This window comes from Pocillopora damicornis, chromosome 5 (genome assembly GCF_964200805.1).
Source record: "Pocillopora damicornis chromosome 5, jaPocDami1.2, whole genome shotgun sequence".
Taxonomy (NCBI): Eukaryota; Metazoa; Cnidaria; class Anthozoa; order Scleractinia; family Pocilloporidae; genus Pocillopora; species Pocillopora damicornis.
The window spans coordinates 28,118,718-28,146,661 of record NC_142674.1 but is presented as its reverse complement, the minus strand read 5'-3'; the positions used below and the strand labels follow the sequence as shown (position 1 = coordinate 28,146,661).

The window sequence follows — 27,944 nt, the reverse complement described above, 5'->3', positions numbered from 1 at the left end:
TTCAGAACAGAGGACAAGGGGATTAAAAAATCAAATTAAGACGTTTTTAGCTTTAGAGTCGAGAAGGATCGGTCCCAGACGGGAATGATCTCTTAAGAATCCTTTTATTAATTCTACACTGGCGCTATTTTTTTCCGCTTTGTTTTCTAAGGAAAGCTCAACATTCCAGGCATTTTCAGCGGAAAATTGGCCTGTAAAAATGTAAATAAAGCAACGAGCTGAAGTCGCAATTGTCCCATTTTCTAACCTTTTATTTTCAAGAATGATCAAGACTCGTGTGGACTTTGCTGATTCATGGCGGATTTATTGATAGCATGTGCTCCTATTTGGTTTTTAATTAGCTGCATGTCTTTACGATTAAAATTGAAACCTAACCATTTGTGTAGATGATCTGTGTTAATAGCCTCTCGCTATTTTAAGAAGCGGGAACGTGCCTGTTAGCGAAATACGAATGATATTTCTTCTTTCAACCAGATGTTTCCGATTGTTTCGAACTGCTGCATGACAAACTTTATTTCTAGACGACATCGGAAGCAATTGACGATGAATGATACAAACGATTGTAGCTATAAATTACACAAACAAACAGACTTCCAGTCCATGGAAGGTATGCCAGCGAGTTCTGCCCTCTGTCACGTTTCCTGATAAAAGGTCTCGTATCAACTTTATCAAAAGCTTTCAACTTTATCAAAAGCTTTCAACTTTATCAAAAGATTATCCAAGACTTAAATAGGTGATAGTAGACTTTCAAAAGAATAAGACTGCCCACCAAATGAGATCTCCACCTGTAAGACAAACCCCCGAACATGTCCATGTAACAATGATAATTAGGACCACCTTGCACATGAAATATTGATGGTTGAATACATCAAACACGCTCTCCACAAGAGATTTCCGTAGCGACAGACGTAAACAAATAATGTTACACAGAGGCGACAGGCAAAGGTTTCCCATACAATCTTTCTAGAGAGAGCACAGTTCTATAATTAAAATTAAAAAAGTAGCAACCATTTGAAATTAAAAAAAAAACATCACGCTGGCATGCAGCTGAACAAATCTTACAATACACTTGCAGTTCTGTTATTTTGTTTTTTTACAGAATTTACTGAGTGAATTTCGCTATTTCTTTTCATATCGTCTTAAATGCATGACCTCAGTGCGTTTTAGCCATTGCCATGTGGTCATATAAGACATATTTCTCCTTCATAACTGAGAGGAATAAAATTCCAAAACGTTTTTTTTTGCCGCCTTAATCGCACAATCGAGATTGAATTGACTGATTTCAAACATTCATAATGCGCTGGGTCGGCCTCATCAAAAATTAAATCTTATTGGAATTAAGTACTCCTGGGCGAGTCTTGTTTTCATTGAACATATCTTGCAATCGGTTCGGTCGAACACCGGCGCGAAGGTTTGCGTGTCGGAAGGAATGGCGATACTGATACAAAATACATTCCAACCCCCTTCATATGCATTTCCTTCCTTGCAATACGTTACGTAAGTTTAAATCCTGATACAGCTAGAACAAATATAGTTTGACGTATAACAAGTGTTAAGAAAGTGATTTTTTTCATACATTTCTTTCAGTTTTGCTTTTTTTTGTTTTTTGATGCACATAGAAGTTCGTTTAAGACCCAGCGATTTGGATCTTTCTGTTTCTAAGTTTTGCTGAAATTAGGTAACACTTTGGACGAAAGCATTCATGTATGTTTAAGGTAACGTTTGAACAAGCTGTTATTCTATTTTGTGGTCAGAAGTGTTTTTTCTATTCTTGGGTATGATTATAATTATGTTTAACTCCACAAAGACTGCTTCACTTGATCGGGAAACCATGGACCCGGTCGCGCCAGGGATCATAATCAGGGGCAATGTCTCTTCATGCTGTACAACTTGTATTTGTTTTTCTTCATATTCTGGCAAAACAAGCTAGTTAATCTGTAAGCAAAGTGATTAAGGAACGTTATTTATATCAATATTGCCAAATAGGAACAATGTAAACGCTCTATACTTCTAAATAAAACAAAGATAGGTTCGATTTAGCAGCAGTCAGGTTGTGGAACAGTTGACGAATACAAAAATCTATGCTTGCAGCGCCAGAAACTTGCCAAAAGCTACAAAATTTACATTACACTAATAAACATTACACAAACACACACAAAACAATAGATATAAAGATCGCCTTGCAGCAAAATAGAAATTGATTATATACTTTGTTGAGAATCATGAAGGATGCATAGTTAGAGAACGGACCGTCAGGGGTCTTCGACATTGTTTTGTTTCTGCGTCAATGCGTTGTTACAAACCAACACAACAATTACGATAAACGAACCGAAATCCCACAAAGCGATGATGGAGGTTAGCAGATTTCCTTTGTTAACCTCCTGCCAATGGAATTAAGCTTTTTTATAGCAAGTGCAACAGCTATTTTCGCTACAACTGAGAAGTGATGAGCAATCGATGACCATAGATTTCCGTGAACAAGGGCAGTTTAAATATTATTGTACAGATGATAGGGAACCTTTTGCTTTTGCGATGACAAGCGAAAAATTCGCTCGATGTTGAATAATCTGATCTTGAAAGAGTCGGTAATTAAAAACAAAGTAAATCTATCGTTTAGCAAAATTATCTTCTAAAGGATTTTTAGCTTAGCCGCACGTTCTTAACTGATGTAATGATTCTCGAGGAACCTTGTGCTTTGGTTTAGAAGATCGCGAAATTCCCTCACCTTAACTCACTTAAGCAAAGTTTAGCTTTCAGTAAGACCACTTTCTCAAGCGTTGCCAATTTAGCTTAGCTTTTAATCTAAAATTTGATCTTCTAAACAGGGTTAAACATACTTAAAAACATTTATGTACACAAAAACATTTATGTACTTAAATCAACCCGCTTAAAAAGAAAATTCAAAGCCCATTCATTGTACATCAAAGAGGCCCAGGTTAGCTTTCTTGTAAATTACAGGCCTTTAGCGTTTGGTATGAGCGAAAGAATGAATGACAGTACTGAAGTTGTAACGGTGTTTTATTTACGACGGGCTCTTCGAAGTGATATGGCGGAACGAGATCCTGACTCGCAGTTAAACCTTGAATTGAAGAATGAGATAAAAGTTCATTTATGCCAGTGTAAAAAAAAGAAATGCAAAAATGTTCAGGACTATTGCAACCTTAGTTAATCTTCTATTAACTGTACAATACCGAAAGATCCCTTGAAACCTCGTGACTCGGAATGGAGCAAATCTTCATAAATCCGTTCGTAGAATCAATAGCGGAAACCGCTGAATGTCGCTTGTTCTTTCTAAAGTGCTTGTACACTGTGTAAATCAGAACCATTCATACATCCGAGTTGCAAAAGTGATAGTACCTTGAACAGCTTTTCAGCCAAAACATTATAGATACACAATATCACAAAACAAAACGGTAAATCTTCTAGTTTCAGCATTTTCCTCAAATCGGCAATCTTGTTGCTCCGGAATTGAATTGTTGTTCAATCAATACCTCCAAACGTAACCAGCTTTCACTCGTGTGCCCATTTTCGCTTGTCCAATAAAGACGTTCAGCAACTTCAAGATGTTAATTCCGTTGGTGTGGCCCACGCTTTGATTTCGCAAATAGCATATTCTTTGTCATCATAGTGATTGGAAAACGACAGATATGATCAAAGTATCTCAGATCTCCATCTCTTAGATATTACAGAATTTAAATCACATCGGCTTACTTTTGAAATGACTAGTAATTTGTTCAAAAATTGTCTTGTCGCTCCACGGCTTTGCTTCAGCCCACATGAGCAATAAATTATCATAATTATCCATGTAAATTTTGGAGTTTGCAATATCTAAAAAGCTTTTATTTGTTGAATGGTTGAGAAGAACTGCCACTTTTGGCGACAAATCTTTCTTTGTGATTGCACAAAGATCATGAATGATGATCCATGTATCATTGGATAGCGCTCGACTGCATGAGCTGGGTTGAATTAAGATAATAAGGAAGACGTGAAAAGGATCGTCTCGTTAAGAAGCAACTGGAAAAAAATGTTCTCTAAATAATACTAAAAACAGCTATGATAACTTCACAAATTCGTAAATAGCAATTTTGTTCGCGAGCAGGCCAAAAGGAAAATGATAGTAAAAGGTTTTCAAGAATGTTCTAGACAAATATAAAATTAAATTCGGAAAAGCTTACTAGATACAAATTCCATTGATTTGTCGACTAAGAAGAAAAGGAGATTTGCAAGTATTTATCGTCTTAAGTACAGCAAGCATAATCTTGTGGTTTGCAAGAAAATGTAAACAGACATGGTTTGATGCTACTGTGGTTTAAAGATTTAATGAATGTAACCGAGAAGTTACAATTCCTAGACCCAGCGTTTCGAAACTCCTGTCTAGTGCCTTCATCACACCTGATGAAGGCACTAGGCAAGAGCGTCGAAACGCAAAGTCTATGAATTGTAACTTCTCAGTTACATTCATTAAATCTTTGAGCCAGAGCAGCATTAAAGCATGTCTGATTGTCCACCTGGTTGCCGTGTGAACTTTAATATACATTGTAAACAGTTTGAGACTTCCAAAGGCACACCATGCTAAAACTAGTTTCGAATGTCCTATGACAGTATGAAAGGTATCCTTTAATGGAAAACATTTTGTGCATTTGTGAATTTGCGAGTGCTGTTCATTAACTATCTGGGGTGGACAGGAAGCAACTACGAGTGAGGTATGGATAACCAATTTTTGATGCAAAAACCTTACATCACTTATTCTCAGACAAAGGCACTTTTGGACGGGAAGTGTTTGCAAATCCCGGCGCATTTGTCATGGAATATTCCCAAAAATAGCGATCTTAGACGAAAGGTGATAATCCCCAATGACTGCAAAGGATTAATTAACAACCAAAAATAACTCACTGGATCAAAATGATAGGTTTGAAAGTATGTTTTGATCAAACTCACCGAGAAAGTTCCAAATCATCTCAAGTACCACTTGTGATGTAAGTAACTGATTGTGGGTAACGCCACGTATTTGTCCTACAGATTACCTTCATTTTGTTTTCGTACCTAAACGCAGAAGAGCCGAAGTTTCAAAATCAGCTATTGAACAAATACACATAAGACAGACAAGATGGTATAATATTGAGCTCATGTCTAAAATCTTGTGAATCATTTCCTCCGACCCATAAACAAACAGCCATACTGCGCATTTCCGTTTGAGCATAACAGAAGGTCTTTGCCTCTCAATACTGGATTTATTAGCTGATTGGATTTTATCAACAATAAGTAAATAAAATTTCGACATGTAGGCGCATAGTATCACTGCATATTCTTTAATCAACCCGCATATGGCCATGGAAAGGGTCTTCGTTGCTTTTACTTCCACCATTTCCGGAAAAATACTTACTTAGTTTAGAAGACAATCATTTTATGACCATTTGTACTTGATAATGAAAACCTGGGGCTTAATTGATAATTTAAGAGAATAAACTTATAGTCAAGGGTGGTAAGAAAGAAGACTGATAAATTCAAAACACGGCTGTGGGACATTTACTAGCAACCACTAAATAAAGGGGTAAGTTTCTGTAGAAAATGTGGCGCTGAGTCGGTGGGAGAGTATAGCAGGGTAATTTGGTATTATCACTGTAAATTGGCCAGCGTAAAGAGTCTCAAAGCTGAGGTTTCGAGCGTCAGCCCTCCGTCAGAGCGAATGAGCCACAGTTTCAGATGCCTTTCTAGTACATCCCGGGTAAAGTGAGGCATTCCACAGATGGATGGATGCATGCATGCACATAGAGAATTAATTGTCACTTCCCACTGTGATTTAAAATTCCTTTTTTGAAAGAGAATCTGCAATCTCGCGTAAAACCTTTTCTTTTTAATTTGGTACATTAAGGAAATTGAAATAATCCGATCTAATTAAAAGCAAGCAGAATCTTTCGAAATAAATAGGCTGTTGAATGCTATTTTTGTTATTGTTGGTTTTTTTTTTTCTTTGCGGGAGTTCTTCAGCACGAACCATTCTGCCATTAATTTCTCTTTTGAAGCAAAGTTTGGAGAGCAGCAAAAAAGGGATGTTTTTGCAACAACCTTACGTTTAAAATATCCAGAGCCCTTTGCCAATGTCCGTGTCTCTTTGTTAAGTAAACTAAATGAAAATACACAAAAGGAATGCACTGCGACCTTAAAAAACACTCTTCGAGTTGCATGTAGTTGGCACTGTTTTCCGCGTCGCTTTGATAAAGAGATCTAGTGTATTGAAATTTTAAGTTACTTTTCGGACTTCTTGTCTAGTTATAAACACAGGAAGTGTAAAGTTAATTCAACGACGTTTGTTCTATTTCGATGAACTAGACGGCCGACATCAGAGTAGATCTTGAAAGGTACAGAGGGACAATAAGATCAAACGGATATGATTTCTCTCGCAACTTGTCGTAGCACACAATGCATATATTTAATTAACATAATATTTCCTGAGTGCATGCTTCAATTAAACGAAATGTTTAATCGCATTCAGAATTCCATGGACATCAACAAGTCTCGGTCATTTTATGCAGGAAGATTCCAGGGAAAGCATGCATGACACGACAGTAACTTAGATGGTATCGGAATGAGGGGTCAAGTAAACACAAGTCATGTTATTAATAAGTTGGAAACTGTGCCAAGAAAGAAACCTCCAAAGATGCTTATTGACGTTGCTTTCCAGGAATCATGTGAGGAGAGGAGGTAATACAAACTGTTTTTTAATACCATCATAGCTTTGAAGATCCCTTCTTACGTAATACATTAAAAGAAGGAGAACCTTATCTAGACATTTAAACATTTGCCTTTCGACGTCTGCCCCAAATTTCGCAAAAAGACTAGATTAAGCTAAATATTCTCAATTGAACATGGTCTATAACTGACTGGAGCTATTTAGCTCCTGCTAGAGGAGAAAGGCGATAAATCTTGTCGGAACTAAGTGCAGCAGCTTAAGGGCTGAATTGACGAAATTGGCCATGCTGGGATATTGACCTAAACATGAACTTGACTGTATGAAACTAAGTGCTAAAGATGTGTAACCAATTTTACCTACAATAAACTTAGATGATACGGCCAACCAAAGAAATCAAAGCTACCTAGTCTTAACTAAAAGCATCTAATAACATGGTAAATGTTGTTAGAAATACAACAACAACAACAAATGCTATAAGACAGGGATGACAAATGGGAAATTCGGAAATTGCCAGACGCCGAGGCCTCTGTTTGAAAATCTAAGACCTTGACGCGAGTAAACAGTTACACTATGTCATAAAATTCTTTGTTATTACCACCATTATATCACTGTAAGGTGCTATCAACGACAGGAAATATTGGATTGACCTCAAATACTCTCCTTTCGCGTTGTTTTTATGATATATATGGCAATATTTCCAAACGACAGAGATCAAACAAAGATTTCGCCGATCATAACTTTATCTCTACGCTAAGCTTCTTTTTCGTCGACGCCTTCGCAAGTGTAAAAATGAATCCTAAACTATGAGAACTTGCAAATTTATGCGTGACTTTCAGACCTACAAACCTGACGACATTTCGAGAACGGATAGAAATTTTGCGAGCCCCATGATCTTTCAAGAGACCCGGCTTTACCTATTTCTATCGCTCTTCACGGATTAGCCACATTTAGGGAAGTCGGTTCAATGCCAAAATGTTGAAATAAAAACCACCGTGCTGCAGGCCAACAATAATTCCTCTAAGATGCATCTTGTGTATTTCAAAGTGTTAAGGAGGCACAATTTATGTTTATTTTCTTTTATACATCCTGGTGACTTGAATCAACCTTCGAAACAGCAAGGCTGGTGAAGGTCCATAAACTAAGAGAAACGTGAAAAATTCTGGCAAACCCGCTAAAACTGACTTTCAGTGTTAGTCAGTTTTACCACATATCTTTGAGTGGAAACCAATGGAATTCAATTCAAGAATGAGCTATGATCTTTTTAAACCGTTCTCACTTTGCTTGACTGAATGATTCAGCTAAAACTAATCTTTCTAACAGAGTTACTGAGTAAAATAATATTGTTCTTTGACCTGAACTCTGTTGGCGTATGTAGACATTTTGTAACCCTAACCCTGTTTTTCGGCTCAGAAATCATTAAAAAAAAAGCCTTACTTCAACTTTAGTCGCTTTAAGGGGAAAAGTTTCTGAAGAAACTGTAGTGCTGTGTTGAGGGGTAGTATAACAAGATGATTTGTTTTATCAACTAAATTGATAATGTAAATTCGCCACCGAAAAGCTAACGTTTCGAGCGTAAGCACTTTTTATTACACTGACAATTAACCCTATAACAGATACCCAGATCATATATTTTTTCAGGAGCAAATGGATACAAGTTAAAATGTATCATTATGAAACCTAGTAGCATCGCCAAAAGAGCGCAAAGGCAACTTCACATCTTAGTCTGGACAATCTTCGTTAGAAACTCATTCGAAATGTTATTTTTCACAAACAATTGTATCCAACGGAAAGTCAATTTTCGCATCACAAGGATGGAGAATACAAAAGATATGCGGCATGTTTCATAACCAGAATATTTGTCTTGATAACAACGTAGTTGATAATATTCTCGGACAGTGATGCCTTTGGCGTTTTTCTTTCTCCGATCATCAAACGACGTGACCTACGTGGGTTGGAAGTGAATGAAGGTCTGCGAAAGAGATCATTTTCACAACTTGGGAATCAAAACTAGTACATAACGTTTATTGGGTTTTGTTCCAAAGAAGGTAACCCATGGGATTTAAAGTCTATTTACTAGACAAGTCGGAATCAGGCAATCCTGCATCACAGTGTTGTGGACCGTAAAACCGCAATATAGTATAAATTCAAAAGGATCTATTTTCAGCTCATTTCAACTAATCAATTAGCTCAGTTAGATTTCGTCAATTTATTGTCGGATCTTAGTTGACAAATTTGATATTAAGTGGAATACCTTGCTAGTGACTGTCATATCATGCTTTCTTTTTTGACAATACCAATTGTTTCTTTTCTTTTCTACCAAATCAATTTCAAATCTGTCTACTTGGTTCACACTATAAATAAACATTAAACAGGGAGTCAGGAAAAATCTGGAAGATACGTAGTAGAATAAGACTTCCCCCTCCCCTCCGCTCGGTATTTTCAGCCAATTAACGATGTTATGTAGTGGTGATTTTACTTTTGGAGGTAGGAGTCAAAGAGGTGCAACGTAGCAGATATCAGTGGCCGCAAAAAAATAATACACCCTAGTATTCCAATATTATGTAAACCCAACGGGTGGCGGAAAGTTAAATCATTCCACTCAGCTACCTATGTATATTTGTTTAATCATTTCCCGTCATGTCTTCACTTAAAAAAATGATTACACCGGAGGTAGTGATATGTTGGATTATATAGGTTTTAGTTGGCCATGCACCAAAAAAAGCAAACAAGCAAACAGACATGCATGGGAGTAATTATCCAACAGTTTGAGTTTTCCTTCAAAGAGGCATTATTTCAGCTAAACCTAGATACATGAACATATATTCACGAAGCAAAGGAGGAAGAGAGAGAAACAACGGGAGCAAGCTTTGGTGCATTTGGTGCATCTTATAGAAGTCCGTCTCAACTCATTAAGACGACTACCTTTGCGAACTGTTGTAGCTACTTGGGCAGGTAAACTCGTTTTCTCTACATCTCTTTCGTACCCTTTAATTCTTAGTTGAAGCCGTGAGCTGAATATACCCATTCGATGGTTTGCATACATTCAAACTCAACTGAAACGTGTCTTAGATACATCTCTTAATATTCAGTCGAATTTGGTGCAACGAAGGGGAGCCTCTCGGATGAGAATTAATACTAGTAGTTTTGAGCATTAATAACCATTAAAATCTGCGTTAAGATTAGTATTAGGAATAAAATCATAGAATAAATCAATCAATTCTCAACCTATAAATAGAAAGGTCGCCACGCACGATCAAAAGTTTGCAGGCGACCACCAGCGTTACATAACTTTGCATATGGGACGTGTGACAGTACACACAACCTCAGATATCGTCCCTTTTGGTCGTTAGCAAATAAGCCGTTCTCCTTGGGCGGCCGAAAATCTAAATGACTCTCTGGTATGAACGGAATCTAATTGGAGATCTTACAAAGCGTGGAAACCGAAAAGACTGAAAGAGTTGTTTACATTTTATAAAAATATAATTATGAACGTTTCAAATTGGCCGACATCCAGTCTGTGATAATTTAAGTGGCACTTAAGTTAAGCATCTATTAGAAAAAAAATGAGCCATGCCTTTCCTGTCATATAAATATACATAATTTTTTTTATTATTGATGATGATTGAAGATCTTTGATATCAGCACCAGAACTGAACTTCTTCTTGAACTTTAAATTGCTTAACAAAAGTGTACCTTGCCACGCACTGAAAAGATAGAGTAACAACCTCACTCGCAATATTTCCCAAATCATACTTATTTAAGTCAGTTTTGAGGAAATTCAATCGGTTAGCATTTCATAAATGTGGCTTTGACGTCGAATCCACTTTTGGATAAAGTTTTAACAATCCAGAATTTTTTCTATCGAAAATCAAGCGATCATTTCATTGTATACAAACTACGATGATACTGTTCTCGTAAATGTTGGAAAACCAAGAATCATGTGACTTCAAAGATGAAATATTCTAAACAAATGCTGTTGAACATTGACATCGTGGAATGACAATGCTAGGCTCGCGCCATTCTCGTCTGATTGCGTGAAGTCAGAATCGACGAAAGAGAAATGTGGAGACAAGCCCAGCGGCAAAGTTATATATATATATTTTTTCCCAAATCAATAATAATAAAAATGGTCCAGTTTCATAATAACAGATGGAAAATTACGAGGTTACGGTTTTTTAAGAATAACAAATCTCTTCAAGTCCGGAAGACATACTCAAAAAGTTTAAGTGCCAATAGATCTGTCGAGCATTTATTTCAAGAGTCTTTCCCAATTTGCCAAAGTGCAAATGACAAAAAATGGTAACCAAGAAGTATTCGTTAAGGATTGTCTTTAGTAAACGAAAAATTATTAATTGCTAAGAAAATATGTCAAACTTTGGAGAAAAGGTTACTTAGGAATGAATTGTCTTGTCACCAGCGCAGGCCAAAAAAATAAGAGAAAATTCTGGATTCCCAAGTGGAATCGAACCTCGCAGCTTCGCATTCCATCTTCCGGTGCCGTGCCACTGCATTACAAAGCGCGCTATGATGAGCAAAACCATGAAAGGGCATAGCTCACCTTAAGAAAAATGGTCGAGTGAATGCCGCACCACACGTATTAAAGCGCTTAACATATAGGAGAGAAGATGACAACAAAGTGAGACAATTATTTGTCCAGTTCCCGCCAAAGAAATTTTGCGATTGCCTCATTAGGTTTTCGGCCCTCCACCGAGCATCTTGAATCATGCTTAGAATAGCTTTTAAAACTGAGGCTTGCCAAAAGTAAGATTTCTCCGACTTTATACGAATGTGTTAAAAGTGAAAAAGACAGGCATGTGGATCATGAGAAACGTTAGTGTTAAACTACCAAAGCTACTAAAGTAAGGAAATTGTGAAGGATTGTTAAATTTGGAACTTGATGAAGAGAGTAGATGTCAAAAACTTGTCAGGAAGGTGGGAAAAAAATCTGGGTCTCTTAATAGAATTCAAACCCCATGCTTTCGTCTTTCGAATTAGGATGCTCTACCTGAGCTGTACAGCAAGGCTAAAGACTGCAACGTTTCAATGCGACAAGCGTTCTTCATTATGGATTATGGATTGGTTTGATTACATATCACACGTTTCAAAATTTCCTTTAGAATTTCCCATTGCTGGTGGCATTGCTGTGGGTGTGTTAGTGGTTTCCTTTCGCTGTCAGAGTTCAGTATAAGCTTACTACCTATGTAGCTTCAGTCCAATAATTGATAACACCATGCATGATAAAATGGCCATTATGACTATAAATGATCAGTAGTCATTATTAAAAGTTTATTTGGTTTTCGTACCCTACCGCAATTCTCACTGATGATCATAACTTTGGAATGCGAATTTGGAATAAAATTGATGATGTCATTTTTGGTGGGAATCGCTGAAAAAGGTACATTGAACATGCAATGATGATAACGATAATAACCACAAAAATTCGCTATCTTATCCCATTCGTATCGGGCGGATTGCCCGGACCAAATCTTCTCTACCACTCCAGAAGTTCCGATCTTTCATGGCATCCTGCGGATTAAAGATATGCATCTCGACATGCGTGGCGAGTTTTTTGGTGTGGGTCTCCAGCAGTTGCCCAGCATGCTGGTGCTAGTGACTTGGCATCCTGAGAAGAAGATCGCCCACAAGCTCGCCTGAGCTGGAATATCTCAAGCCGGCTCATCTTTAGTTACTTCCACGTTTTTTTTAGCAAGGCTCACGCCAATCTTCTAGAATTTCCAGCAGTAAGACTAACACATAAGCGTCTTCGTGCACACGTAGAAGAAACGTTGTCAAAATGACTTGAATAGCTCATAGTTGTAACGAGTTCCAAAGCAATTGCGTAAAATAGTAAAGTATCTAAATTTTCAAGCGCGCTTTGGATCAATTTATGTATGTCTACGAAAAGTGTACAGAAATATATTTTTTGAAAAATGCTGTAGTGTGAAATTTAAGAAGACGACAAAAAAAACAAACTAACAAATAAAACCATTACAATAAAATACGATACAATCCATTCAGATACAACACAACACAAACCCACAACGAAACCGCTCTGCCAAAACTGAAGGCAAATCAAAGTGAATGCGGACAAAAATCTTTACGCCCTGGTTAAGAGCGAAAGTGTGTTTTAGGGAAGTGTTTGAAATATGCAAGTCATGGAAGGAATAGCTAAAAATAAGGTGTGGTCGTACTTTGAAGAAGCATGAACGGAACAGCTTAAATGAAAAAAGATTAGCCTGCAGAGATTCTCAAGAATCTCGTCTTCCTCTTCAAAAAGGAAAAGCAACGAAACATACAAAAAGGAGAAATATAGAACCTTAAGTAAAAATTGTTTCATTGTTAATTCGATAACTAGAGCTTATGATTCCTTTTCGTCATTTAAACGTAAATAGCTCTTCACTTGAGAAAAAAATGGAAGAAAAGGCAAAATATTTTGAAAAAAGTTTATTTTAGCCAGAATCTGATCAGCGTGTGCCAACAGAAAATGGAATTAAGGCACAATTTTTCCATTATGATTTTGGCGACACATGTTAGCAGTTTCCTGTTTCATATATATAAATAGTGAAGACCTTTCTGCTGGTACTTAAGCATGGAAGATCACGTAGAACCTTCTCAAGGCAACTTAAGTTAATTTTTCTCGCTTACCCTAATCTTTTAAAATTGTCACGTACTAAAAAAATAATCGTCCAACTATTTCCGAGATAACTCAATTTCCTATCTTCGTAAGGTTACTATGAAGCGGATATCACGTTCAAGAAGTTAACCTAGAGCCAAATTTCCTAATTCTTGTTTAAACATCAGAACCAATAACAAACATAGTTAAGTTTAAAAGACTGTTTATGGTGTGTAGGCAGCTGTATATAGTGTTCCCAGGAAACGAGAGTTTTACGAGTCGACAGAGTAATGGAAAAAACTGAGAATTAAGTCTCATTTGGAACCAGACGAAAGTTTGAAGCAGTCTGTGCATTTAAGAGATTGTTTATTCTAACTAACCACAGTTTTTTTGAATAAACCTTGATTTTGATCATGATACTTGTTGCTAATTGACGGGGCCATGAAATCGTATCCAAATTTTGCGGTCACATAGATGACATTTTAGGAAATGGAAACCAAATGCCATCAGGGAAAAAATCCCAAAAATTAACTGATAATCATTAAGAGAAATGATCAGCAAAAAGAGTCCGGTGTACCATGGAATTACTAATCATGGAACAGGATCAAAAACTTCCTTTAACTAATCGGCTTTTACGGGTGAAAACAAAATACAGTAAATTGATGGTGATCTTCAGATGCTTTGTCCTCAATACAAATAGTTTTCCATATTTGGAGAAGAGGGGAGAGAGAGCTAAATTTAACCAAAGATAAAAAAGCAAGAATGTGTTCCTCGTGCCTAACCTTACCACAAGTTGTAAAAATACCCGCGCTAATTGTGGTCGACAGGAAATCCCATACTAAGTGCAAATAAATTAGAAGACACCTATCAATCGTCAAGTACTTATCGCAAATCACCATTGGTATGTTAACATGTAGCTCTATAGACTCAACAGTTTACAGTGAAGGCGATGTCAAGTACATCACAATTAAAGCTTTTCAGAGGATATCACTGGACAACGTTAAAATAACATCTCGAGTTATCTTGATCCGTGTCACTGCCAGGATTACGTTACAACATGTGATTTCACAATGCGTGCTTCCGAGTCGTAGCATGAGTGGGTATAAAAACGGGTGCAGGGCGTGCATAACAACTAGTGCGTTGGCCAGCGATAACAGAGAAGAAGGCAAGAGACGAGCAAACAGCAATCAGAAAACAACGACAGATTCTCTCAAGTGAAGCAAGGTATAACTCTAACTGGTAAGTTTTCATTTTTCCCCTCAGTGCACGTGTTTGTCAATATGTAACTCGTTAGCCCCCAATTCTAATCAATTGTGAAACACTGTTGCACAATTAAGATTTCACTATATTCCGAAGAATTCCCGCACGCTTTCCAAACTTCATGGTTTCAAACGACGTGAATCAGATCAATATATCACATTTAGTGGAATGACAAGGATTTCTCGTGAGGGTAGCTCGCTTTTCATAGATCTTGGCAGCCACGCTGATGTAACCGACAATACTTTCAGCCTTTCTGGGATCTAACAACTAGCAGTATGGTTTTAGAGTCTGAGATCAGATGTTTATTATTCTGGGGGGGTGGGGGGGGAGGTGAATGTGGCTCTGTTATGATCAGAGTTTGTCGGCTCTTCTGAAGAAACCGAGCTCTTTTTCCCGTCCCACTTACTCACCACAAAGAAAGAGAGGACCGCTATTACAAACCAGTCAAGCTACGAAACAAATACACTTGAGAAAAGGAGACCAGAAACCCTTTCGTATCGAAAACTGGGGATTACGTTAATCATTACGTTTCTAAAAGCTCATGTATTCGTTCGCTCTAACTCTGTCACTATTTTATTTCATTTGATATATATTTGGTTTTTATTCATATATTCAATCTCGTGCAAAGTATGTAAAAAAACAACAAAAAATGTTCATCCGGGAGCTTGGCGTATTTCCGTTGCTGCTGACTCTCGAATTGACCACCCACACAAAATGTCGATTAAAACTCATCAGTTCTCTGGTCAAGACGAAAATTCGAGAGAAAAAGTAGAGTTATGTCGTACGACACAACAGAGTGACTATTGATAGATCAAGTTACTCTTGCTCATGCACTGGCCATGGTACGGAGGTAAAAGGAAACATCGTAATTCATTCCTGCAGCAGAAAATTTTCAGACAATCTTAAATAGAGTCTTGCACCGGAAACTGAGGAAAATCATCATTTCAACGGAAAGCTTCTTGATCAACATAGGAAATTTTTCAAGCAAATCGGAACCAATTTAGAAAAAGACAGGAAATCGTTACCGATCTCTTCTTTCAATAGTGTTGTGTAAGTCAGGTCTTCTCCTTTTTCGCTTTCCTACCGTTGTATTAAAGTCCGCTGTTGACGTTTAGGCTTGCTTTGCTCAGTGATTGTACATGTACCATTTCGTAACAATAGAAACCATACTCGTTTTAAACTCTCATTTAAAAAAAATTCCTCCCTCTTGAAGCGGAAAAAAAGGAATAATTTGCGGTTTCCCTAGCCCTGAATTTCTGCTTTGTGGTTCATTTGCGGTCGGCCTTCTCATTTATTTCACACCAACTCCTCTAAGTTGGAAATGGCGGATAATACTAAATTCACTTTGCCAAGATGTGTTTTCACTCATGGAAGTTACCCTCAAATGTATGCCAGTAAAAAAACCAAACAAAACAAACAAACAAAAACAAACAAACAAAACAAATCAAAATCAAATCAAAACAATTCCTCTTGTTCAAAATTATAATTGTTAATAGTGTAGTTGCTAAACGACTGTGAATATATGAAAGTCATGGGTTCAAATCCCGTACAGACCTGAATTTTTTTTCGGGTCTTATTTTCACTACTGCTCAAGTAGTGTTCATTACTGTGAAGATCGCTTTCAGGATAGTTGCTCTGGTACAGTGTACAGTCGATTATTAAATGCAGTAAAATCATTTCAACTGACTTGAAGGATAAAGCAACGTTAATTAAAACAATTTTCTTTTTCCCGACACTACAGCTTTTGGTGCAACCTTGAAAACTGGTGAACAAACGACAATTACAGGATGAAACTGGGAACTTTCATTGCCTTTAGTGGATTCTTGATAACACAGATAATGTTTGTGGATGCAAGGCCTAGACTGCCGAGCAAATTGAAAAAGGTAAGGGAACTTTCCCTGACGCTCTAAGGAGCCGATAGAGCAAAGTAGCAGCCTTTACTGGACATCTCAGTGTAAGGAAAATCGTACCAATGAAAAGAATTTTTGTATTTTCCTCTCATTCACTCAAATGGAATTTTAACTCAGTATCCTTAATGGGCGATGCAAGTGACGCGTTCAGTGCTATATCTTGATATGATTAGAAACCAATATAAAATGTTTATCAAGAAGAAATGATCTAACAAAAAAATTTACCTTTCCTCTATAAGGAAAAAACGGAGGTCTTTTCAACAAGTAAGCCAGCAAGTGAAGAAAATCAATTTGAAGAAGGCTGGACTTTAGCTACCTTGTTCGGCATGGGAGAACATGACTCAGGTGAAAGCAGCCAGAGACCAATATCTTCAAGCCCTTTGCTAACTAGCCCTGCAGATGCACCCAGATCTGGTGGAGAACAAGATGCTCACTCTGACAGCTCTGTGAATGACACTGATCATCAGCAGAAAAATAAAGGAAGAAAAAGAGTGCGAAGGCGTTGTAGTCCTGGTCATATCTATCAATGTCTGCCGACCAAAAAACCAAAACTGACTAAAAAACCAAAACTTCCCAAAAGAGCTCGTCACTGATTTCGTTCCAAATTTCATAAATGTTTACACATATTTATAGATGTATAGATGCGTAAGATCATAGGTTATCATAATAATAATTGATCGTCTAATATGAGGAAAAAAAACTGTTGAATTATTTTCTTATGATAAACTAGAGCACCGAAACACAGCGACAAAATGTAATATGTAATTTTTCTCCCGGTAGCTGCTGGCAGACAAGGGCATCAAACGAAGCTTTGATATGATCAGAGAGTATTTAAGTGTATAGTTTTTGCTATGTAAATATTGCGCATTGGTGTTGCTGTATTAGCTAGAGCATGGGAAAATGGACAAAACAATAAATGTTTGATCAAAAATTACTCATTCATCTTGTATTTAATTCGATTTAATGACCTTTAATGAAATGTCGAAAGTTGAAAAACCGAAAATTTAAATACATATTTTGGGAACCTCTTTTTGGAAAAAATGGCAAGTGAAGTTGGTCCCATTGCAGAGTCGCATAAATATTAGCCATATATATTCAAAACGTGACAGAATGTTTCCAGAAACTTTAATATGCTTGGTAAAACGTACCCAGCTAGGCTTACTTTTTGCACTTTGTAAAAAAAATGATTATGAAAAGATAACATGTTATTTTAGTCTTTCGTTAACACTCTCTCTATTTTCTTTGTTTGGCGAGTGTAGAATCAACGGTCAATAGGGAAGCTCTGACCATAAGTTTTTGCCATTCTATTGTCAGAGAAAAATTGCTTATTTGACTGGATGACTGACCAGTTTTCCACCACTAGGTCTGGTAATCCATCAGATGCTATCCAGCTACCCAAATGTCTGAGCTCTGATTAAATGGGGAAATTTTGTCGGGCTTTCTTTCTTGGCGTAAGATGTTCCCTTACACCCCGACTAGACATAACTGAGGAATCAGATAGAGAAAATCAAATTAAAAACAGTCACTTCAGCGCCAATTCAAAATTAATGAAGTTGTCGATGAATGCATGGAATTACTTACAAGTAGGTTTTGGCAAAGAAAGCGGCTCAGTCGCAATTTAATTTCTAACTCGATTGGAAGGAAGATAATCTGTTTAACACAATCTCTTATTTACTTAAATCGATAAAGTAACTATACATATATATATATATATATATATATATATATATATATCTATATATATACATATATATATATATATATCTTGGCGCCACCTTGGCAAACATTTAAAATTTCTTTCTTCAAAACGACTGTGTTTTCCAACTATAAATGACGAGTAAATGGGATTTTAAGAATGGGCGCATTTGGTCGTCGCTAATCCTAAAGGGTATTAATTCTCTTCATTCTGGGCTTATCGCCTCGTTCCATGCTGGAGACATCTTGTCTCAGTGTAAATACATAGGAATACTAATTAAACAATGGCCTCCGATATCTTCTCTCAGTAAAAAAGAGTTGTAAAGTGCACCACAATCGAGACTTCCTGTTCCGAAATAATCGTACAACCCTAGCAATGAACTTTGCAAGGCACCGTTGAACAACCAAAAACTAAGCTTATCAACGGGATATTCCAATAATGTTTTGTTGTTTCAAGGTTTGAGGAGGCATTTTTACCAAATACAAGTGTGCGCGTTATTTTGCAAACGGACATATGAGAGCTGACCCCTCAAATGAATTTAAAAACTTTCGGCCGATTGAAAGCCCATCAAAAACTGCTGATGGTAAATGATAAAAAATAAGGCCCCCTAAAATGGGTTTTACGTGAATTAGATCAGGACAATCTTAATATTCATTCTTTATTAGACCTTTAAGAGCACGTTCTCCTATCCCAAAGTCATGATTAATGTCAAGTACGGCAAGAGTTCTATTTTTATTCATTTTTAAAGATAAGTGACTATTGTCTTAGCACGTTTCACTGTTATGGCGCGTCGTTATTCTTAATTCCTTGTAATTAATTAAAAAACTGGTGAAGTGCGGCGATATCTCCGAAAGGCTTTCTGGTTGTAATTACCTCGAGAAATATTTTTATGATAGCCCTTTAAACTCGTTTAAGTTACATTCTACTGTTTGCGTGCATTGCTTAGTTATCGAGCAAAGTTTTGCAATTCTTTTATCGGCGTTCCATTCCGGCGATCAATTGGTGACGCCCGACTTCTTTTAGCAAATATTTGTGAAAAAGCTTGCATGAATGGGGCCTTCTACCTACCTAGCACGCATCGTAGAACCGTGTTGAGCTTGTAACGGTTATCCAGTTCTTAGATACCATACATCAAAGTTAGAAGAAAACACATCAGAACATGATAAAATACAAAATTGAGCAGTGTATCATGACGTGGGTTTCGTTACTAGTGAGCAGTCTCCATGGTTAGGTGAAATACGTAGCAACAATCTTTTTTGTGACGAAGTCATTCGAGTAATGTTTTCAGTGGCTGGCACTTGTTGAAAGGGGATTATTTTAATGAGCTGAGAACTTGATTTATCGCCACCAGGATAAAAAGATAGATAGCGTGGATGCTTCGCACAGGAAATGGACGCTAAATACTTTTATATGAATGATGAATTAAAAAAATAATTGGAAAAGTTTGGTCGCGTGTGAGGATCGGAGATCGTTTCATGATCAACATCTAGCATCATTCAACAAAGTTTTCAATATGTGTTATGTCATGTATTACATTGGTAAACGAAAAACAAACACATTGTTTATATTAGTGGTTGAGTTATATTTACAAGCTTAGTTATCGCTTTCCTTTCAAGCACTTAGTATCTTCAACAATATTAGGTGGAAAAGAAGATTAGAACAGCTTGGCTTGTTGAATAGTTGAATTGTTACAGATGATGATGATTATTATTATTATGTGAATAGCTGCCAGGTTAAATCTACTAGGACAAAGCGAAGGATATTTAGACTCTTTCACATAAAGACGAATTTCAAATGAGGGAAATTTAAAAAAATGTTCGGCCATCATCATAATCAGTAGTGCCAGTTGATGCCAGCTAGTCAAAAATCAATGAATAACCGCCACTTCTTAAGAGTTTTGTGTTTCCTGACGGTCTCCTGATTAACCTTTATGTAATTTTGTGGTTCAGCAATAAACGTGCGGTATGCGATACTTGACCTTTTCGCTATATCCACTTAAACGTTAATTCCTAATGCACGCAAGAAAGATTTGCCTGTTACCTGAAGCCTGCTTCGTGCAAGGTAAATTTCGTCCAAATTTTTCACCAAAATAAGGGCAATACAACGAAATCTTATGCGGAGAATGACAAAAACATTCCTAATTTCCATTTTGGTGGCAAGCCATAACATAGAACAGACGAGTTTAATACTTAACATAACTTCAATGTTGAGGAAATACTCCAATGTGTAGCAACTGGACCCAATTGTGAGCGAAATTCTTTCCTTCACGATCTTAAATTTTAATTGCTTTCATTGCGAAGGAAATTAAGAAAAAACTTCGTTTTCATTGCAGTAGACGACATTTCGATGAATGAAAACATAAATCTACGTATAAATCTATTCTTTCTCGTAACATTGCTTCTAAACAAAATGTTTCTTTTGTTGTTGTTGATGTCCTCAGTCCACATGCCAATCCTGTAATGTTATGTAAACCATGCGAAAGAGGCACTCCCATGTGTAGACGCACTTATGCAATAAAAAGCACAAAACAGGCTAATTCGGACTAAAGGATCTAAAAATAAACCTCGTGCTTCTTCTTTGAGGTGAAATAGCCTGCTGAAAAACAATTCCAGTATATTTTGAGAAAATAGATCTCTAAAGAAACTTCATAGTTTTCAAAAGTTAAGTGTCAGAAAAAATAATTACTGCAAAAAAAACAAAACAAAAAAAAAAACAACAATGTGGCTGAATAGTTGAGGATCTCGTGCATGTGTGCGCGTAGGTTGAGGTAACGAGAAACTTCCGCAATTGAAATGCCTTCAGAGGATAATACAATTATTTCCTATTCACAAATCTTGTTGGTAAGATTGCTAGCGAAGCCGATAGAATATGCGAGTTATTGACCAGTAAATCGTTAAATACGCACATAGGAAGCGGCTGGAATCACAACAATTTTATCAGTTTGGCTATCATATAATGACATCACTCTTCAATGGAATACCGGAAATTGATAGCTGTGAAAACATGGCAGAAGCATTTAAATACGCCTATCTAAACAACACCAACGTATCTGCACCTATGCTGTCATTGGGATAACTCAAGGAAGACGGTTTTAAAAGAACAATTTAACAGGTGAGTCATCGTCATTAATTTTTATAGGAAAGAATGGAACATTTTAGTGTGTACATCACGCGGCTTAATGCCGTTTGCGACCCTAAAGGAAGGCGCGTTGGATACCCTGAGAAAAAAGTAAGGGACAAAAAGGAAGAGTCAGTTTCAGAACAATAGCCTCACACTGTGCTTTTCTACAAGGCAACGCTCTTTTAAGTTGTTGCATATTACTGGGACAAGTGATAACTCAAAGTCAAACTAGTTTGAACGTTGTGATATATCGATACCTATCTGGCTGATTATAGAAGAGCAAAGTCATTATTTTCTGTCGAAATTGGCCATGGTTTTCGCGTAAGGTTCCTCACATGCCAAACCTATGCAAAACACTAACATAAGCTTGTTACATTAAGAAGCACAAGAGAATTTACAGTAATTGACCATGATTCCCACGTTGCTCGCTGAAAATTTCGTGACCACATAAGTTCTAAAACGCCCAAAGAGGAAATGCGTCGTTCATAATGTTAATGAAATTATTGTCGGTATAAAACTTGTTATCTTGTGAACACATACTGGCGTCTGCATGTTTCAATTCTTGTGCCAATTACTAAATTAGTGAATCATCTCGCCACCAAATCAGAGCAAACAAACAGTTGGCTTACACAAACCAATCAAAACTGACCCCAGCTAAGGAGAAAATTCACGTAGATAGTTTCAGTCTCTTAAATCAATAGAAAATTTTAAAAATCATCAAGCTGATTTAACTCCAATGAATTGGATCTCAGCATTAGCGTCTAGTATGGTGATTTGAATGAATACTGAGATTTACAAGTGCTAAAGACACCAGGCTAAAAATGTGTGGTTTCAAGGACATCTGGTTAGTTTTACAAATACTCTCTAAGTTGTTCTTCTCTTACAAAGGAAAACCCAGTTTCTCTTTAGTGCGAACACAACTTTGCGGTGTGAATTATTAAACTTCTAGCGTAGCGAAAGTCCTTCTTTTACTCAATAGCTAACATTTGTTAATCGTAGTGGAGGTAAATATTAAATCACTTTCGTCGAAAGTGACCTGCATAATTGTGTTGGGATGGAATGATGAAGCTGAATGACGAGCATACCAAAAACTGAACTTGTTTTCAAAATTTTAAAACTTTGCCCGGTGCAAAGCATGGGCGAGGGAAAATGCTGCCCATGTAGCAGTAAGCGATGTCTAACCCTATAAAGTTCCATCACGCTTTTGAGCGGACAAGTAAAACTTTTGAAGGCACACGTTTTTGCATATTAGAAGTTATTTCCATAACTGATGAATGGAATTCATCTGCCAACCAATGATTTGTCATTCACTTTGTTTCATAGCTTGAAAAGCTTGGATTTTAAATTGCAAGGTTAATGTACTCAACTTAGTTTAAGGAGAGACTAAGATTCCGAACCTGTTACTTAGTGCGTCGATTGTTGAGAGTGAACATATGAAGTTTTAATTAAAGTTGTTATTCTTTGCTGCTTTACTCCAAGATTAGATATGAATTTGATATGACTAGTGAAGCCTTCACTTCTTGGATAAGGGTAATTTTGTCTGCTTGACGTCCAAGAGGAATTTTTTTAGAGAAAATTGGAAACTGGAGAAGGAACAATTGAACAACTTTCATTCGACCGCATAGAAACATAACAACTGAGTTTTTTTTTTGTATCAAGCCTGATAAAGTATCTTCCTTCCTTTCATTAATCTTTCTGCCTGGTCGGTGGGATATTGTCATTCTCTTGTCGTAAAAAAATATGAGAAGAATCCTCACCTTTTAGCTGTCACGGGCGACGAACATTTGGTTTCCGACCGTGGTTGTTAACCATGCGCTAACCTGGTTACTTCGGGCCTCAGTAATCCCAGAATCTATCGCATTTTGCGCAAAAACTTTCATTGACCTCCGTTATAGCTTCATAAGTAGGCGATCGTCAAGAACTGCGAAGAATGGAAGGAAAAAAATAAATGAACCATCTATCAACGAAAATTTTGGCAAAAAAATGCTATATTTAACGATTCTGTAAATGTCACTTTTTAAATTTTTGGCGCATGTAATGCTTGAAGTTTCAATTTGATGACACTGAAATTAGAAACGAGGAATAATCCTCTTTAGCTCGTATGTTTTGTTTTTCCAATGAAGGTCATGTGAAAATAAACTAGACAACTGTTTCTTTACTCACGTGCATGCAGGTATGCATGCATATAAAGGAAGATCTTCCCTTGAGACCTTCAACGGAATAACAAATATTCTAAGAGGTCTATTGGTAACGAGGAACGTTGAAAAAGGAACAAATGTATCGCAGTAACCCGTATGAAATTTAAAATGGCGGATGACAAGTTAATATTTACTACCGTACTCTTTGCTTACATATTAAATCACACAACTTGGTGTGTTTCTTATCTTCGCCGACATGCGAAGCTCGCACGAGCTATTATGGTCTGTTTCTCTGTCTTGCGGTGGTACTAATCGTAAGCCTACGAGAAGAAATATATTCATTTAATGGCATCGAAAAACTTTTTCCAGATATTTACGTATTAGTTCATATTTGAAATCTGTTTACGCGGCATGAATCACATTCCAATCTATTTTCAATCGCTCAGTTTATGGCATTACTGATAATGTCAGATGAAACAGCAAAAATTTTGAATTACTTCACCAAAGTGAAGGTGTATTATCATTTAATGCAAGACTATTGAAAGTGTTTGCTGTGCGGCAAACCTTTTTTGCAAACACGTTTGCTGAAGTTCGTAATAACTTATTCAAATGTTAAGTCGCCTAAGACTAATTCTCAGACACTCACCTCTCCGAAGACCCGATTTCTATCGCACCAGCTACATATATCAGAGGAAAAAACAGTTTTGAACTCAAATACTTTAATCATCGTCCATGTTGTTTGCTTTGACGACTGAGCTCAAACAACTCGGGCCTAGATCCTTCCTCCGTTTAGTTATCCACCATTTTGAATTCTTAGGCGGATTACCGCTGTTCACACGTTTCCCATTCTCTGTTCCCAGTCCCTTTTTCCTAGTTTTAGTAACATTCCGTCTCAGACGCACCATCAAACAAACTGACTCTAACTAAAAATGGCTCTCTTTTGAAACCGCACTAAGATCATTTCGTGTGTATTCCCTTTAATATTAGTGCCATTATTCGACGTACCGTTACCCGTTATCATTACATGTAATTCATGTGTAGTTAGACTTCTCATTCTCGTTGTCATCATTCTTTGGAAACGCATCTAAGCCATCAGTTGCTAAGGTAACATGATGTGACGTCATGAGTCGTGCTCGAACTCACGAAATAATAATGAGAATAACTTTTTAATAACTTTTAACTTTCTTTCCAAACAAACAAGAAAAACGGTTTCAAATCAGAATGCACCATAAAGTTTTTTTTAAAACAGATCCATAAATCTCAAACATATTTTCAAGCTTATTTATTTGAATTTAAAATCATTTACCTGACGCATTCTGCTTTTGCAATTTGAAGGAAAAGTCGAAAACGAGTTAGAAAGAAGTTTAAAATCAAAATGCACATTTTTAACTGACTCATATATCTTAAAAGTATTTTCGTGATTATCAACTTGAAATTAAAATCATTTACCTGCCTGTGTTTAATAAAGAATCTTTCATGGATATTCTCCCGGAACAATAAACAAACGCTGCACTATCACATTTTGGGTGTTGTACACCATTTTAAACCTCTGTGCATGGAAGAATTTGATCAATGAATGAAGACACAGTACAATGTTTACCCTGAGAAGAATTCGCAGTTTATAATCGTTTTGGAAGCGATCGCTAACGGAATTCATCTCCGTTTGGGAATGGCATGTATCATTCAATTTTCGATTCGACTTTGATTGCTCCTGGAGTTCTTGCATAGGATATAAAGTTCAGCTCAGATTGTCGAAACGGTTATGACTCTCTCCGAAAACATTTTTTTGTTAAAAGGACATTCCCTGCCCTGACGATCGCCCTGAACAACAAATGATTGGGTAGTGATTAGGGCTGGAGGTCATTGTCAAGCACAAGTTTGCGTTGTCCCTTGTTTATTGTTTTTGTTTCATTTTGTTTTTTTGCAGATAAATAACTGGATTATCTAACGTTGATTCACGAGCAAGTCAGGCTATGGCATACATGAGGAGCGTCACGTTTGTCCTTCTTATAAATCTCTGCATAATTCTATGCGCTTCGCTTCCTCTTTCGTCGATTCAGAGAGAAGAAAAGGACAATTTTTACAACAAGGTAAACTTTAACATTATTTTTCTTTGTTTCGTAACTTTCTTTATTCATTTCAATCCACTTCTCATTGACACGCGGCAAACCAGAATTGATCCCTACGCGCATGCCCGACTTTTGACCGCTGTGTTGTGATGGCCTCACATAAACTAGCTATTTGGTGACACATGAATAGTTCTGTACTATAACTAAGTAGCCTTGACTCTAGGTGTTTCCAGGAGATGAGAGAGCCTCTCAGGATTACTTTGATCGCTATCCTTGGAGTAGAAATAAGCAAACAGAAAGTTTCCCTTCAAGAGACAGAGCATACGACAATGAAAACACAGCGTCAAAGTTTCAACTCCAACGAAGTCTCACAGACGAAGAATTAAAGAGGACTCTTCTTCGAGACATAGCCAACTGGGTAAGAAAAATGTTTATCAGTGATATGTAGCATTGCTTTACCAGTGATATGTAGCATTGCTTTACAGTGATATGTAGCATTGCTTTACCAGTAATATGTAGCATTGCTTTACCAGTGATTTGTACTATTGCCTTACCGATGACGTGTATTATTGCTTTTGCTGTTGCTCTTCCCAAATAACACTGATCTTCTTTTGAACGACAAGTACTTACTGTACAGGTTCAATCCTTCGTATGCTTCTATGCATAACTGTCGACGAGAGTCAAATGCAGCAGTTATGTTTGTTTCATAATCACTCATGTGATCAATGCGTCGTCCGTGTATCCTTTCACCTGTTACTGTTACATATCTTCTCAGCATTTTGACAGCCGAGAGGACAATGAAAATCGCTAGTCGAGGGAATTTTTAATGTGCTTAAAATCCATGTTGAATTTAATCTTCGGAGTTTTCAAACGATTCTGAACAAGCCATTGGTGTTTCGACAACACTGGGCACCACTACATGACAATGCGAATAAAATCTACCATATTTATGCATTGATTTAGGAGACGAGGGGAAATTATTTTTTTCAGAAAAATGGGAACAATTTCGAGAAACGAGAGCCGCAGCGGAAATGCCGAATCCACCCTGGATATATAGGTTGTTCAAGACAGCAGACACAGAATGAAGACGAAGCCAGAAACAAAGACATGGTACGTTTGTGCCGATTTTTTTGTCATGTAGGCCTTTTCCAAAACCTTTTTGACCAAAGCGGAAAGCAGGACTCGTGTGGTTTGCGCGCGTTCTTTGCACAGCTAATGGTGACACACAAGAGAGAAAAATTTTAATTGAGCGTCGAAAATAATCCAGGATTGTTTTGGTTTTGTTTTACTTCGGACTGTGATTGGTCTAATAAAAATTATCATGCTCTTAACCGATCAGACGCCAAACGAAACTTGGCCCCCCGGGTTTTTTCGCGCTATCAGTAGCTTGCCCGTTGTTACTTTGTGTACTCATTGGCTAATGATGATACCAATCTTTGTTATGATTGGCTCTTGTAACTAATTGAGTTTTAAGCCTACGACAGTCTATTGAAAAAAATGCTCTTGTCCAATAATTTTTAAGAATTATTTAAATGCATAACTTTATGTGAGTAGTTTCGAGAAGATTATTTAAAAAAAGTGAGTGGCTCCTGCATATGGGAAAGCATCCCTTCAAGCATTTTCGTGCTCTTCAAACTTCACGCATGGGCGTTCGAGAGATACAGATTGACGCATAAATCGGAAGTTTAAAACTGAATAACAACGCTTTTAATGCGATAGTTTCCAAGAGGTGTCACCTTTAGAATCAAGACTTTAAGGAGGATTTATTTCCTAAGCTCGAACCATTGTTGCACAATAATTAATGAAAATAACGGTAAATCTGCCTTAGGAACCTTTTAACAGAGACCCTGGAGCGAACCTGAGCGACGAAGAAGACAAGGATCGGATCAAACAATACGATGCGGAGATAGAAAGAACCTTCAGGGCACTGGAACGAGAAATGGATGGTCGTAAACTGTTGTAAAACACCTGACTATTTGCACAATCTTTTCGAAACCTCAAGTTCGAAAAATTGATGATTAAATATGGAATGAACTCATAAAGTTCTGAGATTATGCTAATTACACGGGCTGTAACCCAGTAGACCTTAAATGCTTAATGTGTTTTTCTGCTCTGCAAGTAATGTTGGTCTAAAACATGAACTTATATCCAAGGCTTATACATGAGCTGTAAAAAATACACGAATTAATGGAACGGCAGTGAATTTGACGTTTTGTGATCGTAGAGTGGAGGAAGTTGAAAACCGAGGATTCATTGATTCATGTACATGTAGCTCTTGTAAGGGAACAGTAGTCGCAATACGCTTATTTGTTCATCCGGAATGTCTTTCTGCTATCAGTGTTGGTATAGTAATCAACAATGTATATAACTGTAGAAATGCTATTAAAGTTCTGGCTCAATTGCATTTATTTGGGCAAGAGTGTTAAATAAAGATGGATCTCTCCACA

General features: G+C 37.0%; 2 protein-coding genes and 1 long non-coding RNA gene across 9 annotated transcripts; 2 read left to right on the top strand and 1 right to left on the bottom strand.

Moving 5' to 3' along the window:
- Nucleotides 1-236: 236 nt before the first annotated feature.
- On the bottom strand, nt 237-24,196 carry LOC113684878 (uncharacterized). The gene is made up of 5 exons (XR_003447513.2): nt 24,075-24,196; nt 23,642-23,748; nt 23,048-23,211; nt 4,939-5,043; nt 237-1,935 (listed from the first exon to the last, which is right to left on the bottom strand). It is a non-coding gene; the product is annotated as an uncharacterized LOC113684878 (long non-coding RNA).
- On the top strand, nt 6,607-27,944 carry LOC113684875 (uncharacterized). 5 transcript variants are annotated; one of them, XM_027202285.2, is made up of 6 exons: nt 21,166-21,281; nt 22,614-22,642; nt 25,356-25,518; nt 25,721-25,915; nt 26,488-26,607; nt 27,326-27,944. In XM_027202285.2, exons 3-6 carry the CDS (start codon nt 25,402-25,404, stop codon nt 27,458-27,460), a joined length of 567 nt encoding a protein of 188 aa, XP_027058086.2. In that variant the 5' UTR covers nt 21,166-21,281; nt 22,614-22,642; nt 25,356-25,401; the 3' UTR covers nt 27,461-27,944. The 5 variants fall into 5 exon arrangements, with proteins under 5 accessions (XP_027058089.2, XP_027058088.2, XP_027058087.2 ...); XM_089207036.1 differs by lacking the exon at nt 21,166-21,281 and adding an exon at nt 21,896-22,134; XM_027202288.2 differs by lacking the exons at nt 21,166-21,281; nt 22,614-22,642 and adding an exon at nt 6,607-6,702.
- LOC113684876 (uncharacterized) lies at nt 12,168-17,408 on the top strand. 3 transcript variants are annotated; one of them, XM_089207039.1, is made up of 4 exons: nt 12,168-14,543; nt 15,537-15,614; nt 16,306-16,447; nt 16,714-17,408. In XM_089207039.1, the coding sequence occupies exons 3-4, from the start codon at nt 16,352-16,354 to the stop codon at nt 17,065-17,067; spliced, it is 450 nt and encodes a 149-aa protein (XP_089063165.1). In that variant the 5' UTR covers nt 12,168-14,543; nt 15,537-15,614; nt 16,306-16,351; the 3' UTR covers nt 17,068-17,408. The 3 variants fall into 3 exon arrangements, with proteins under 3 accessions (XP_089063165.1, XP_089063164.1, XP_027058090.2); XM_089207038.1 differs by lacking the exon at nt 15,537-15,614 and having other exon boundaries at nt 13,814-14,528; XM_027202289.2 differs by lacking the exon at nt 15,537-15,614 and having other exon boundaries at nt 14,222-14,543.

Excerpts from the sequence above, each read along its gene's own strand:
- LOC113684875 (XM_027202288.2), top strand. The coding sequence starts at position 25,402 with ATGGCATACATGAGGAGCGTCACGTTTGTCCTTCTTATAAATCTCTGC. Across the intron at positions 25,519-25,720 it reads AGGACAATTTTTACAACAAG|GTGTTTCCAGGAGATGAGAG; the intron begins GTAAACTTTAAC and ends CCTTGACTCTAG. Across the intron at positions 25,916-26,487 it reads TTCGAGACATAGCCAACTGG|AAAAATGGGAACAATTTCGA; the intron begins GTAAGAAAAATG and ends TATTTTTTTCAG.
- LOC113684876 (XM_089207039.1), top strand. The coding sequence starts at position 16,352 with ATGAAACTGGGAACTTTCATTGCCTTTAGTGGATTCTTGATAACACAG. Across the intron at positions 16,448-16,713 it reads TGCCGAGCAAATTGAAAAAG|GAAAAAACGGAGGTCTTTTC; the intron begins GTAAGGGAACTT and ends TTCCTCTATAAG.